Source organism: Nanorana parkeri, unplaced genomic scaffold (assembly GCF_000935625.1).
Source record: "Nanorana parkeri isolate BGI_ZX_2015 unplaced genomic scaffold, ASM93562v1 scaffold1417, whole genome shotgun sequence".
Lineage (NCBI taxonomy): Eukaryota > Metazoa > Chordata > Amphibia > Anura > Dicroglossidae > Nanorana > Nanorana parkeri.
Window position 1 is genome coordinate 286246 of NW_017307685.1, and position 13382 is coordinate 299627.

The 13382-nt window shown below is 44.2% G+C and overlaps 1 protein-coding gene across 1 annotated transcript in view; it reads right to left on the reverse strand.

The window, feature by feature from the left end:
- The window catches only part of DHX57 (DExH-box helicase 57), a 66240-nt gene that overhangs the window by 31562 nt on the left and 21296 nt on the right, over positions 1-13382 (reverse strand). The window contains 5 exon segments of the mRNA XM_018569891.1: positions 4620-4674; positions 9640-9773; positions 10420-10544; positions 11562-11757; positions 12161-12282. Of these exon segments, the coding sequence (XP_018425393.1) occupies positions 4620-4674; positions 9640-9773; positions 10420-10544; positions 11562-11757; positions 12161-12282 (632 nt within the window).

A 13382-nucleotide genomic window follows, 5' to 3' on the forward strand; every position in this document is an offset into this window, starting at 1 on the left:
CTCCCAGAGAGTGCCGCTCCTTCCCTGCCGAGACTCCGCCGGAATGCATTGCCGTCCGCACGCACTCAGACGGGCACAGTTCCTTGCGGCCGCAAGGAACTGTGCCCGTCTGAGCTGCTTCTCTCCTATCTGCCTCTTAGCTCCAGGGTCTCAGAGAGAGCAGATTGATCTCTCTGAGACTTCGGAGCGATGAGTTATCTGCAGCGTCCTGTCAGTGGGAGGCGGGGGCTTGCTAAAACAAACTATTGCTCAGTCTTACACAATCACTAGAAATTCATGTGATTGTATAAGACTGAGCAATTACAGTGACCCTCTGCGCCCCTCCTGACACCCTCTGTACCCTTCCTGACAACCTGCACACCCCTCCAGAGACCTTCTGCACCCCTCCCGACACCCTCTGCACCCCTCCCAGGACCTTCCACACCCCTCTGGGGACATTCCGCACCCCTCCCGACACCCTCCGCACCCCTCCCGACACCCTCCGCACCCCTCCCGGGACATTCTGCTACCCCTCCCGGGACATTCTGCTACCCCTCCCGGGACATTCTGCTACCCCTCCTGAGACCTTGCGCTTCCCCCCTGGGACCTTCCGCTCCCCTCGTGAGACCTTCCGCATCCCTCCTGAAAGAGGGCCTCCAGAGAGGTAAGTCTGGAGTGTGGGTTTGTGCGTGTGTGTGTGATGCTGGTGATATAGTGCTCACTTTTACGCATTGCTGGTGGTTTTCGGCATTGCTGTATGATGATTATACAGCAATGCAGAATAGCTCCAACTATGTAGGACTACAAGTCCCAGCAATGCATTATATTTTTAAGTAGGGAAGCACCAGTGCCGATACTGGGCATTTTCCCAAGTACTCATACTAGTGAAAATGCCCAGATACTAAGTGCAGATACCGGTGGTCTGTCGAGAACGCCGACGTAGTCGAATTTGCCGACCTCAGCATATGCGCTTGCGCACAGACCAATATTATCGAGGAAACCGGGATTTATTCACAAAGTATTTCGTTTAAATCTTTAATTGTGACCGATAATATTCCATCCATCATTCATGGACGGCATATTATTAACGGTCACAATTAACCATCACAAACAAATACTTTGTAAATGGTTTCCCTGGTAAGCCCGTCTGTACGTAAGCGCAGATACTGGGTTGGCGTTCGACAGAACACCGGTACTAACGTTTTAAACAAGCGGCTGCCTGAGGTCCCGCGCCTGCTGGGGACCTCGGCAGTCTTCCTGTTAACCATGCGGTGCCATGGCGGTTGGGGGGGGGGGCCTTCATGGTTTCTTGCACCTGGGCCCTGAAGGTTCTAGTTACGCCTCTGGTCACAACTAAAGGTGGCCATACACTGTACAACCATCGCAAGACCTTAGTCTTGCGATGGTTGTAAAGTGATTAAAAAAAACGTACGATCTGCCCATCTTGGACAGGCAGATCGTACTCTCGAACATCGCAAGCCCGCCCCCGAGGGGCGGGCTTCCGATGACCGCAATGCTCAACGGGAAGTGTGCGCGTGCGCACACCTGCACGTTCGGCATTTGTCTCCCGAGCACCGCTCAAACCAGCCGAAAATCGTACGATTCTTGGCTGGTTTTCTAGCATGCTCCTTAGATAAAAGACGTGCGACCGTACAGTAGAAACGGTCGTACGTCTTCGTTCACACTGCTCGATTCTCGTGCGATCGCGGGATTTCCTGCGATTCTCGTACGAGAATTGAGCAGTGTATGGGCATCTTAAGACAGGTTTCAGTAGAGGGCCTGCCAGTGAGAAAGTTCTAAAAAGGGGATCTAATCACTTTGGTTGATGTGGGCATTAAAAACACATGTGCATCATCTATGGGGATGGATAAAGGTTGTTGACAAGATACTGCCGGATCCCACAAAAGGGGGTCCACCTTTCAATAAAGTTCTCCTGAATTGGGTACAGGGCTAAAAGTCATTTGGGACAGGCAGACAACTCGTCCAGTCTCCTGTGTACCCGTGAACAGAAAAGTCTTGCCAGTCTTGGAGACCCTTAAAGGACAGCACCTGTAAAAGCTAAAGGCTGATCCTCAAGCTTTAAGGTGGTGCGTACCATGTCAACAAGTGGCCCTAATGGCCTCTTAAAGTGCATTTCCACTTTTGCAGCCAACTTGGGATAACGTTTGTTTTATTTGTGTTACATCTTCCCATTCACATATCTTTATCTAAAAAATAATTCAATCAAAAATGCTTTTTGCGGTTTAAATTGCTTTAGTGTGTTAGGTTTCTTGGTGTTTTAAGGGTTAACATTTTGACTTGGTTTCTCCTCATTTGTAATGTTAGGCAGAGCTAGGAGAGACAAACAAACACAGTCTAAAAAATGTCAGTCCTAAGGCCTGGTTCACACCTGGGCATTTTACAGCACCTTCCTACGCGCTATAAAACGCTCAACATGTGAAAACCAATGATTGCCCATCGGCATGGTTCCCACCTGGGCGTTTTACAGCGCGTAAAACGCCCTACGCCCAAAGAAGTACAGGAGCTTCTTGGGGGCGTATTTGCAGCGCGTATCCATTAGGATACAGCCGGATAGCCCTCGGAAACGCGCGTTTGTCGCACATTTTTTTTACTGCGAATCGTGGTCAAACCACGCGGCAAACGTGCATATTCGGTACGCCTAGGTGTGAACCCAACCTTAGTCTTACTATAAAAAAGACAGATCACTGTGAAGGTGCTCAGAAAAACCTTGATTCAGGCAAACATCTAAAAAGGTAGGAAATATTTATTATAAAATGATTTTTCGTTATGCTGTGTGAATGGGAACGCACAGCAAACATATAGGGGTTTTATCAAATTTGACTGCAAAAGTGGCAATACGCTAAGTTTAGCAGTAATAACAGAAGCCTGTGTCTTCTCAGATCACCTATTATGGACTTAAGAGACTCAATGTCAGACAAAGTCTCAGCAGCTTCTAATTCCCGCTGTCAGATCAATTAAGGATTCTACAGGAGAAGGTGTGGAAGCACACTTGTGTCAGCAATCAAATTTGCTATTTGGCCCATTAACTCATGCATGACTGCCGACTGCTGTGTAATTTCCCCCAGATAGAGCTGAGGGGGCCACACCAGGGGCGTAACTAGAAATCACAGGGCCCCATAGATAATTTTGTATGGGGCCCTGTAACTTTAGTTATGCCCCTTGCAGAGCCCACGCAGCCCACCCGAGGGTGACCCTGCAGAGCCCACCATAGACTCACTCACAGCCGCCAGTGAAAGCCACCAGCATAAGATGCCGTAGCGACCCAGGCCCCTTGTGCCCCGGGCCCTATAGCGGCCGCCTGGGTCAATATGTCAATTGTTACGCCACTGGGCCACACCTAATGGAGTCAGTAAAGACTGCACAAGATGGCATGGACTCAAAGAACAAAATTAAAGGCCGTCAGTGTCAGGCACCTCAGGGAGCACTATGCAGGCAACACTGGAACAGTTAGTGGAGTGCGAGATGGAGGCAGCCGGGACTGTCCGGTATGCATCAAGGTGGAGACCATGGTAAATCAGGGACAAGACTAGGCTTCAAACATTCAATGCGAGAGGGGCGAGGATCAAGTCACTGTAGCTAGGCAGCAAACAACAACCAAAGATAGTTCCACATGTCACTTGCAGTCAAGTGGCTGCAGCAGGAAGGTGGTTCCTCACTGGGTGGAGTGTCACTTGCACTTCGTGCTCACTTTTTTGTCATTCAACAGTGAATGACATTAAAGCTCAAGCCCTCGGGGCTAACCCCTTCTGCGGCAAAACCAGCAGAAAGTGAATCATACCAGGGTAGCTCCCAGTGTTCAGCATGCACACAAAGTGAGACGCTGTCACTCCTGGGGATGTGCATCTGCAGAACGATCCACAGCACACATGCCTGAAAAGCTTAAAGTAGCACAGAGAGGCCAGCTTAGCATCGATGTATCAGGAATCATGATTGAAGTATAACTCTCGGGAAAAATAAATAAATAAATCAGATAGCAAAAAAGTTAGACTTTTCCCAGCAGAACAGAGTATAAAGGGGGGGGGGGGATACTGGGGGTCCACAAATGTTGCCAGTATCCAATCCTGCTGTAGCTAAAAAGTAGAACTAAATGTCTGTGTCCCTCAATGGGCGAGAGAGAAAAAAATGTTTGAAAATGTTCTCATAGAATATTGAAACAATTAGATTGTCAAATGACTCAATTGAAACAGGAGTTTGCACAAAAAAACAAAAACTAAAGGGGTCTATTCACAAAGCTGCCGAAGGATCTGGCCGTAGCTTCAGCCTGAAGTGAATAGCCGAACAGTGTTCGGCTCACTTCACTTCTGATCGGTCATTCACTTGGCTGCCCCCTATGTCCATGATCTGAAGTAATATGCCTAAAACTATTTTGCCACAGAATTATTGTTTTAACTTGCTTAAGCTCTAATCTGCAAATCATTCCATTTACTAATAATTAGTCACTTGAATATCACAAGTAGAGAATAAAATATCTAGCTGTATTATTAAAGCATATACACCACTGACATTTTGGATTTTTCCCCCTTCATAGTCTCTTTACTGATCATTTCAGCCATCTGAACATTAGACATTTATGAAGCTCAAAATATAAAAGTCATGGCAATAAACTTTGGATTTTTTACCTTGTTTTAGCAATTGCATCTTCTAGAAAAAACTGTTCAACAGGAAAAGTATGACCTGCAATAAACAGCACATTTAGGACAAAACATTCACAATACCTGGGGTGGTGTTTTATAGGCAAGATCGTAATCTTATTTTTATTGCTTATTTAAATAGTGCGTAGTGGATACATCATTTTTTTCCCCATACACAAGATGTCACAGGTGTTCTGATACTTTTATCACATTGCCACTTTTATCACATTGCCTTTTCTAAGACAGCATTGCTATTGTTTATATCCTTTTAAAATAATTATGGCAATATATGGGTCTTGTACCAAGGACTTTAAAAAGTACTGCTGTAATATGTTCTGAATAAACTTGTGGATGCCGGTTTGTTGCTGACAACAGAACAAGACCCTTTTTTGAGACTGTTTGGTGGGCTTAAAAGAAAATATATGCTCATGCGTAACTATTCATGAATGCACACATGTATTTAAACACTTCTTTTAAAGACTTCTTTTAAAATATCCTTACAAGAAGAAGAGTATGGAAGCAATTGAAACTGTACAAAATTAACAGGACATTACGTACATGCAAATACAATACTGGAAATGTTTGAAAAGGAGGGCTATCAAAAATTGGATTTTTGTACTTACTGTAAAATATTTTTCTTGAAGTTCATTGAGAAACACAGGAACTCTGAAACATTAAAGTTATATGCGGCCACACACGTCATTATGACGCGGACCCAGCCTCTCCCCCAACATAGTGGCGGGACTGGTACCGAGAGAGGCCGCCCACACCCATAGGAGTGTGGAACCGGCTGTGCCACTGGTAACCATGGTTGCAGCGGAGAGCCGGCAACTGAGATATCAGATCGCAGCTACCACTAACGAACTCAGGAACCGGAGTTTGATGGCCAAAAGCCATATTAATAGTAAAAGTCTAAAGCAGCACATATTAATATTAATGGCACATTCATCTGGAGATGTATAGATAAGCATGTAAAAACAGATCTCTGTGCGGTATCAGAAAGCAGATGCAACAGAACATCGGGACAAGAAATCAAGGGGTCATGCATGCCTCACTGAAAACAGGTATCTTAAATGACAGGCCCTAAGAACCGATATATTAAATCATAGCCACGCATAAAAACAAAGAGAAAATGGAAATTAGTCAAAAAAATGAAAACTGCGCAAAATGGACATGATCAGACGGCCAATCATAGACACACATAAGCACGTGTAAAAAATTGCTGATGTATGGCTGTGTCAGTGTATATATGAGCAGAAGCCACATTTTAAAGTAAGACACCGCAGAGACATAATCTCATTGGTTTACTATGTGCCAGGTAAAGAGATGAGTTCAAGTATGCCTAGTCAAAGAATATAAGCAAGGTGGGGTAGAAAAATTGATAACTGTGAACCCACCAAACAAATGCAAACATTGAGAGCGTTCATAATTACGCATGTATATGCATGCGCACATACATGTATCATGAAAAAATTAAAAAATTAAGAGTATCAATAAGTATACATTATGGATCATAGATTTCATAAGATGTATTGTGAGTATTCATAGCGACCCATGAATAAATGAGCGAATACATAATGCTGTGTAAATGCATGCGAGTGGACAATGCTACTAGGTTGTACAGAATCCTGCGAAAGCTATGTGCCTATATGTCACATCCCGACTGTCAGACTAGGGGAACAGGCCTGACACCGTGGTAGGGTATACTGGTATATGAGCAAAATCCATATAATCTAGCGTTGTCTAAGATAAAGTGAAAATTGGGACACTTATACTGAACTGGAGTCGCTAAAACCACTGTGAGAATACAGCTATAGATTAACCACATGGTGGTAGTATATAACAGGGTCAATAAGCAGAGGTCTGGGGCAAAAAAGACAAGTTCGCTATATGGGAACAAGCAAATAGCCCAAGGGAATTGATCAATGATCAGGTAAAAAGCATTACAGTGTGAGGCTCGTAATGAGACCGCTGGGTATGACTATCCAGTGTGTGAATCCAGTAAGCCTCACGTTGGTGAAGGAACCTATGATGATGCCCACCCCTGTAAGGTGCTGCAACATGTTCGATCACCATTCACCATAGCTCGTGGGTCTGGTGTTGGAGTTTGGCAAAGTGGACAGCCACAGGTTTGTTCAGATCCGGGGATTTTAATAGAAATCCTGATATCACTACGATGTTTTTGGAATTGACGCTTAAACGGTCCCATGTTCTTACCATCATGTGAGGCCGCAAGGGCATTTCAGAAGATAAACGCATACCTCGGATACATCTCCAAATGAATGTGCCATTAATGTTAATATGTGCTGCTTTGGTCTTTTACTATTAATAGTGGCTTTTGGTCATCATGCTCTAGTTTCTGATTCCGTTAGTGGTAGCTGCTATCTGATATTACAGTTGCCGGCTCTGACATCAGCGTACCGCTGCAACCATGGTTCCCGATGAATGTTGGGGCCCTAGCAGCCAATGCCTAGGGGCAGTCACAGCCAGCCAGCAGCGCCAGCTGTCAGCCAGCCATAACCTAGCCAGCGATCGAGGTCAGGAAATAACCGCTGCTTGGCCCGGATCCAGAACCACGGTCTGCCATTTAGGGACCCCTGATTTATATCTGGGCCGAGTGGGGAAAAACAACAACATTTAGTACATGCACATTTCCTCATGTTTTCTCTCTACATAAACGCTGCAGGTGAAAAACCTGTTGATCCAGCCAGAAATCCAGTGAGCTTGTAAGTTCACCTCTGTATACTACAGAACACCTCCCCTATGTTACAGAGATGAGGGGTCTGTAGTCTACATCAGTTATGTGCAGCCTAGAGTCACAATGCTGCTCCTTCATAGATATAGTACAGCAAGTAAGCATTTTCTCCAGGTCACAAAGCGTGTTACTATCAGGATTACCAGGTGAAAATAAAGAAAAAAGGAAACCTAATCCAACAACCACATCTAAAAAAAAAACAAAAACCAGTGCCCAGCCCAGTATAACCCCTTCTACTCCCAGCTTTCTGGCGTTAAAGCAGTATCAAGAGCTTATGAATCACGAACTCCAGGAAATTAATTTTACGGTAAGTACAAACATTTTAGTTTGTGGAGAAACACAAGAACTCAGACAGGTGGAACGTCCAAAGTAAACCAGCACACACAAGTCCACAAGAAAAAAAAAACAGAGCAGGGGATTGCCTGCGACTCCAAGACGTCACACCCGAACATGGAATCAGATGAGTCTTGAACATCCACCTAAATCAACTTAAAGAATGTGACCAGAAGACCAGGTAGCAGCCTTGAATATCCGTGAAACAGTAACTTGATGCCAAAAAGCCCAGGAAGCACTCACAGATCTAGTACATCCTCAAGGTGTTCATACCATGCTTGTTCATACCATGTCTGTTGTGTCTTTCTGGACTTCACCACACGTATAGATCATTATTCGGGGCTTGTTTACCCAATGTCCTTGGGCTACGTTTTTCTGCACACCACCGCTCATGTATGGTATGAACAGGGCAAATGGAAAAAAAATTGCATGTTTAAGCCATCGAGAAATGGTGGAACACAAAGCTGCTTCCTCTTTACCAGGACCATCAGGGATGACAAAGAGTCAGTCTTTCTAATGGAATCAGGGTCTACAAAGTAGACATGCCCAACACAAACTAAATTCAAGCAATGGAGGGAGATCTCCGTTTGATAAACTGGAGCCTAACAGAGGGACAGAAGAGCAATGCCCTGGCTGAGATAATAAGGCCAAAACCACCTTAGAAAGTAAGGAAGCTGTACGCCTCAACACTACCTTATCCTTGCAGAAGACCTAAATGAGTTCTTGATACAATGTGGCCAACTCAAATGCATTACAAAAGGTGATCACAACAAGCAATGCAACCTTGTGAGTTAGAGTGGAAAAGGAAAATTCCACTGTCTGAAATCTGACATGTTGCACCACATGGCAACAGCAATGTAGCTCAGTGTGCAAGCCCAGACTTTGAATGCTCACGAACCAGCTGCTGGTAGCAGTAAAGGGTTCAGGTGGCCTGAGGTGACCAGGTCACAGTTGGCAGGTAGCAGAGACGAACATGAGGATAAATCCACATGTCAATAGGAGTCAGGAGCAGCAGCGGGAAGATGCTTCCTCTATGCTGAATGGTAAACTCCACCCAGCGGATGACATCATTGCTCACTCAAGTGTTGACTATTCTGCAATAAACTCAAGGACCATGTCAAATTTCAAATGACTCAGAGGGCCTAGTAATGAGGTAGTGCTTAGAGCTTGGGCCCACGCAGCCTACTCACAAAGTAAATCTTGGGGGCAGGCTCACACCTTGGGCTATGTCATGACTCTGGACCCAGAAAGTGCTTCACAGCCAATACCATACACTACGGTCTGGAAAGCGCTACAATACAGAGCCCAGTGCCTGAAGGTCAGAAAATCATGGCTAGCTCTGCAATCATCCAAGTCCAGTGGAGTCTGGATGCAGCCTCCAAAGCAAGTGCCGAGTAGCTACCGATCTGGATAGCTGCATGTACAGACCAGCTCAGCAGTTTGTAGAGGACTTTTTATTGAAGAAAAATAGCAAGCAAAAAAGGTTAAGACTTTTCTCAGCACCTCAGAAAAAGGCATCATTCCTCCTAGGAAACTGGCAAAAAATGAGGCATGCTGGGAGTAAAAGTGGAGTAGGATACTGGACTGGCCACTGTTTTTTTGTTTGCCAGTGCCCACATCCTCCAAAGGGTGAAAGTATAACCAAAGAGTCTCAGATGTCACTCAATGAACAAGAAAGAAATTACATTTGTGCTCTTACGTTTATAGACACTTAAGTTTTCTAAACTACTGTATTATTTCTATTTATGGACTTCTTTACCCGAGGCAAGTTTTACATTTTCCAAAAATAGTAAGACTGCACCAAAGTCAGTAACGTATGTAATTCAGTAACGTATTGCCAGCTAAGAGCACAACAGCTAACATAACTCAGGGTACATGAGAACAGCCAGTTGCTTTGGCTACAAAAACGTGTTCTCTTACCTGGTATGTGAACAATGGGGCATCCACTGAAGTACTGTGAAAACAGCTCAGCATTCAAGGTGGCACTCATGAGCAAGATCTTCAGGTCTGGTCTCTTGCTCATAACATTTTTCAATACCAACAACAAGAAGTCACTGAATTAAAAGGGAAGGAAAATGTGGCTTTATATGAATGCAATCAATAAACAAGAAATGCTAGCCCAGGCCTGGACAAATTTCTCAGGGAACCAGGAGCCAGCTTAGAAAATTAAAATACAGTCAGTCAGTCACCTTGGCAACCAGTATAACCCAGCCTAATTTTATTGACACACAATAACGTATATGCATGTAATACTTGGGTGTGACACTGGTGACTAAGAGTATAAAGCACTGGTCCAGCCAATGAGAAGTGTGGTGTACAGATCAGCTTACTTCCAGGACACACTAGAAGGTATTGGGACTGACAACGAAGAACGCGGAGCATAAAGCACTGGTCTAGCCAAGCAAGTATTGTACATGATGCTGAGCATTGAAGCATATAAGTAGTAATGAGACCAACACTAATGTTTTAATGATCAGCACACACTGGCCACAGCCGACCAGTCATGACCCTTTTCCTACAAAATGTTGGTCATTTACTTTTTTTTTTCCAGGGACCACCTAATGGTGACTAAAGAAATGGCAGTCAATATGACTGCAAATAAAGACTTCCATGATCAGATTGCCTAATCATGGTTTCATAGCGACTGGGATTTGTCCAGCCCTGTGCTAGCCATAAACAATTTATACTATATATTGTTACCTTTCCTCAGTTCTTTCATGAACTTCATCCACAATTACATGAGTGACACCTTGCAAATTATCATCACCTTCCAGACGCCTCAGAAGAACACCTGTTGTGCAGTACAGAAGTCTGGTGGCTGCAGACTTAAAAAGCAGAAATACAGCAATTTTATGTTCTTTATTATACAGGTGGGAGCTATATGTTACCCGTTGGGTGAATAGACTTCTGCTAAAGGAGGAACTCCAAGTGTATTTACAGAGAGACAGGAAAAAACAAATAGCATGACCTTCTTGAACAATGATTGTAGCATTTTACATTTATTGGAATGAAAGTGCTTTGGCTAAGTATTCAAACAACAATTCCAGGACAATTGAAATCAACTAGTGAAATGCTAGAATGCACATTATAGTGTGAACAAGTCTATACACAATGTATGGTAACACTGTAAATGTGTGTATTGCAGAGTTAACTGCACGACAAAGCACATTGTACATTGCAATACAATAAACTTTCCACAGGGTGCTATGTATGCATGCATGTAGGTAGAATGCCCACATTAAAGGAGAACTATGAGATGAGTGATTTCCACTCACCTCATAGTTCTAGCCGACCTGTGACAATGAGACTGTCACAGGTCGGCTCAGTAGATTGGGAGGTGAGCGAACACATACCAGGTTCGCTCACCTCTCGATCCTGTCACGGCTCTGTGCCGTGACAGGGGGAGGGCTGGATTCCCCTCTCCCCGCTCCGATCTGCCAGCGCTGACTGGCGGAACGGACGGGGGAGGGGGCGGGTACAGCTGGCTCTGTCTCTAGATAGGCAGAGCCAGCTGTCACTCACGCAGCTGGGCGGATCCCGTCATCTACGTCGGGATCCGCTCCGGCGTCTCAGTATACCACGAGCTGTAGCTCGCGGTATACTGAGCTTAGGGTAACGGGAGGACGCTAGTTTGTGTCCTCCCGTTACCCTAAGGAGAACTATGGGGGAAAACACTGATCCCGTAGTTCTACTTTAACAAGGTAATACTGGAAAGGAAATTATACATTTCCACAAACTTACAGCCAAGGAACTAATTGTTCTGCCTACAAGCATGTCGCTAAATCAAAAACAGAGTTTGCCATTTAGACCAGAATCCATATTATTATAAGCACTCCACCAACCTTGACACTTTCAAGTCTAATCTGATATCCCACAGAAATTCCGACTCTCTCTGCTCTCTCTTGAGCAACACGTTCAGCCACAGATATGGCAGATATCCTGCGTGGCTGTGTACATACAATATTGGACAGAACACTGGAAGATCCCTTTAACGAAGCATCCAAGATGAACTGTGGAATTTGTGTGGTCTTACCACATCTGTTAAAGGGAAAAAAATACCACATGAGCTCACGAATAAAAACACAAAATTGTACACGATTTTTGAAATTTTTTCCTGTACATCACCTAGATAAGGAAGTCAAGGAAAAGCACATCATTCAGCATGTCTATCAGTGCTTCAAGGTATCGTTTCATTTGAATCAGGGGTCTCAAACTCAATTTACTCGGGGGCCACTGGACACTTTTTTAGTCCCGTGGGGGCTGCTACTATATACTGTACCAGCGTTAATGTCTGCACATGTTATTGACCATTCTCAGTGTGTCAAATAAGGCATATCATTACACTTTATATAAAAAAGCAAGAAGACATTTGCAAAATGCAGCTATCCATAAAAAACATTTAATATTTTACTGTTCAGACAGCAACGCACCAATGACCTACCCAGTCATACCACATACAACCAAGACTTGACATTTATCCATCAGCTGCAGTATAGTGTCTTGTTGCTCCCATGAAGGAAGTTTCATCCTCTCTTGAAGCATAGCTTGATAACTCTTGCTTGCCTAGGGGGAAAAAAAAAAAAAATAAATCAATAAAAACTTTTGTTTCCAACAGTATTCTAGTGATGAGATCTTCTGGTGGAGATCCAAGCTCTGTCACACATCACTATTCTAAAAAAGGATAAAATAAGGAAGTCTCTTTCCTTCTTGATACATTCTTCCATAAATGGAAGATCAAAAACAACAAAGAACTTGCGCAGCAGAGAAAAGAGACAGCTTAAGGCCCAGTCACACTAATTGCCAAAATCGTGCCGGAACGCACTGCCTCGCATTGCGGCCGGCTCACTGGGCTCAGTGGGGTAGGAGGGGGCGTGACAGTCCATTCAAGTGAATGGTGCCGTAGCCACGCCCACCGGCCGCAATGCGTTTCGCCGCACGGGATCGCAAGGCACATTGTGTGGTGCGATCAAAATAGTGCTTTTGATCGCACCAATAAAGCCCCGCTTTTCTTTTCTTGTATACAATTCTAGTTGGGGGTGTGGTGCCCATCCCTAATGGTTCAATTTAATTCCTATGCTTTAAACACTTCAAACATAATACTCCCGAAAAAATTGGATTTTATATATCGATCAGGATCTTTTCATTCCCAAAAAAGAAACTAGAATAGCACATGGCATAAAGTCTAAGGCAATCTTTAAAAAGCTGTAAAATTTGAGCCACAGTGCCGATTCGTGTCATTTTTGATGTAAGTTTTTGGAGAGAGTATTATGTTTAAAGTGAAGGAAGTTGAAGGACCGCCAATACGTTATTTGATTTGGAAGATTTGCCTACACTCTTATTCCTGGAATCCAGTGGAGAGAGGAGTTAATAATATGCTAATAGACCACTTGCATGGTCTGAATATATGGTGAGTGAAAGAGAACAAAAGAGAGCGCCTCCATGGTGTAAAAATGTTATTTAATAGTAAAAACACGCAGCTCTAAGGCTGTACTTACAACAGTTCGGTAGAATAAAAACCAGTAGAATAGGGTGAGAGGATGGAACCCCTGGCAGGGAGAATCTGGAGCGATGTAAAACACCAGTAACCTCGATCCCTGTATTGATAAATGGTTAACGCGTTTATGGGGCACGCCCCCTTCAGGGTTCTGATGAAGGGGGCGTGC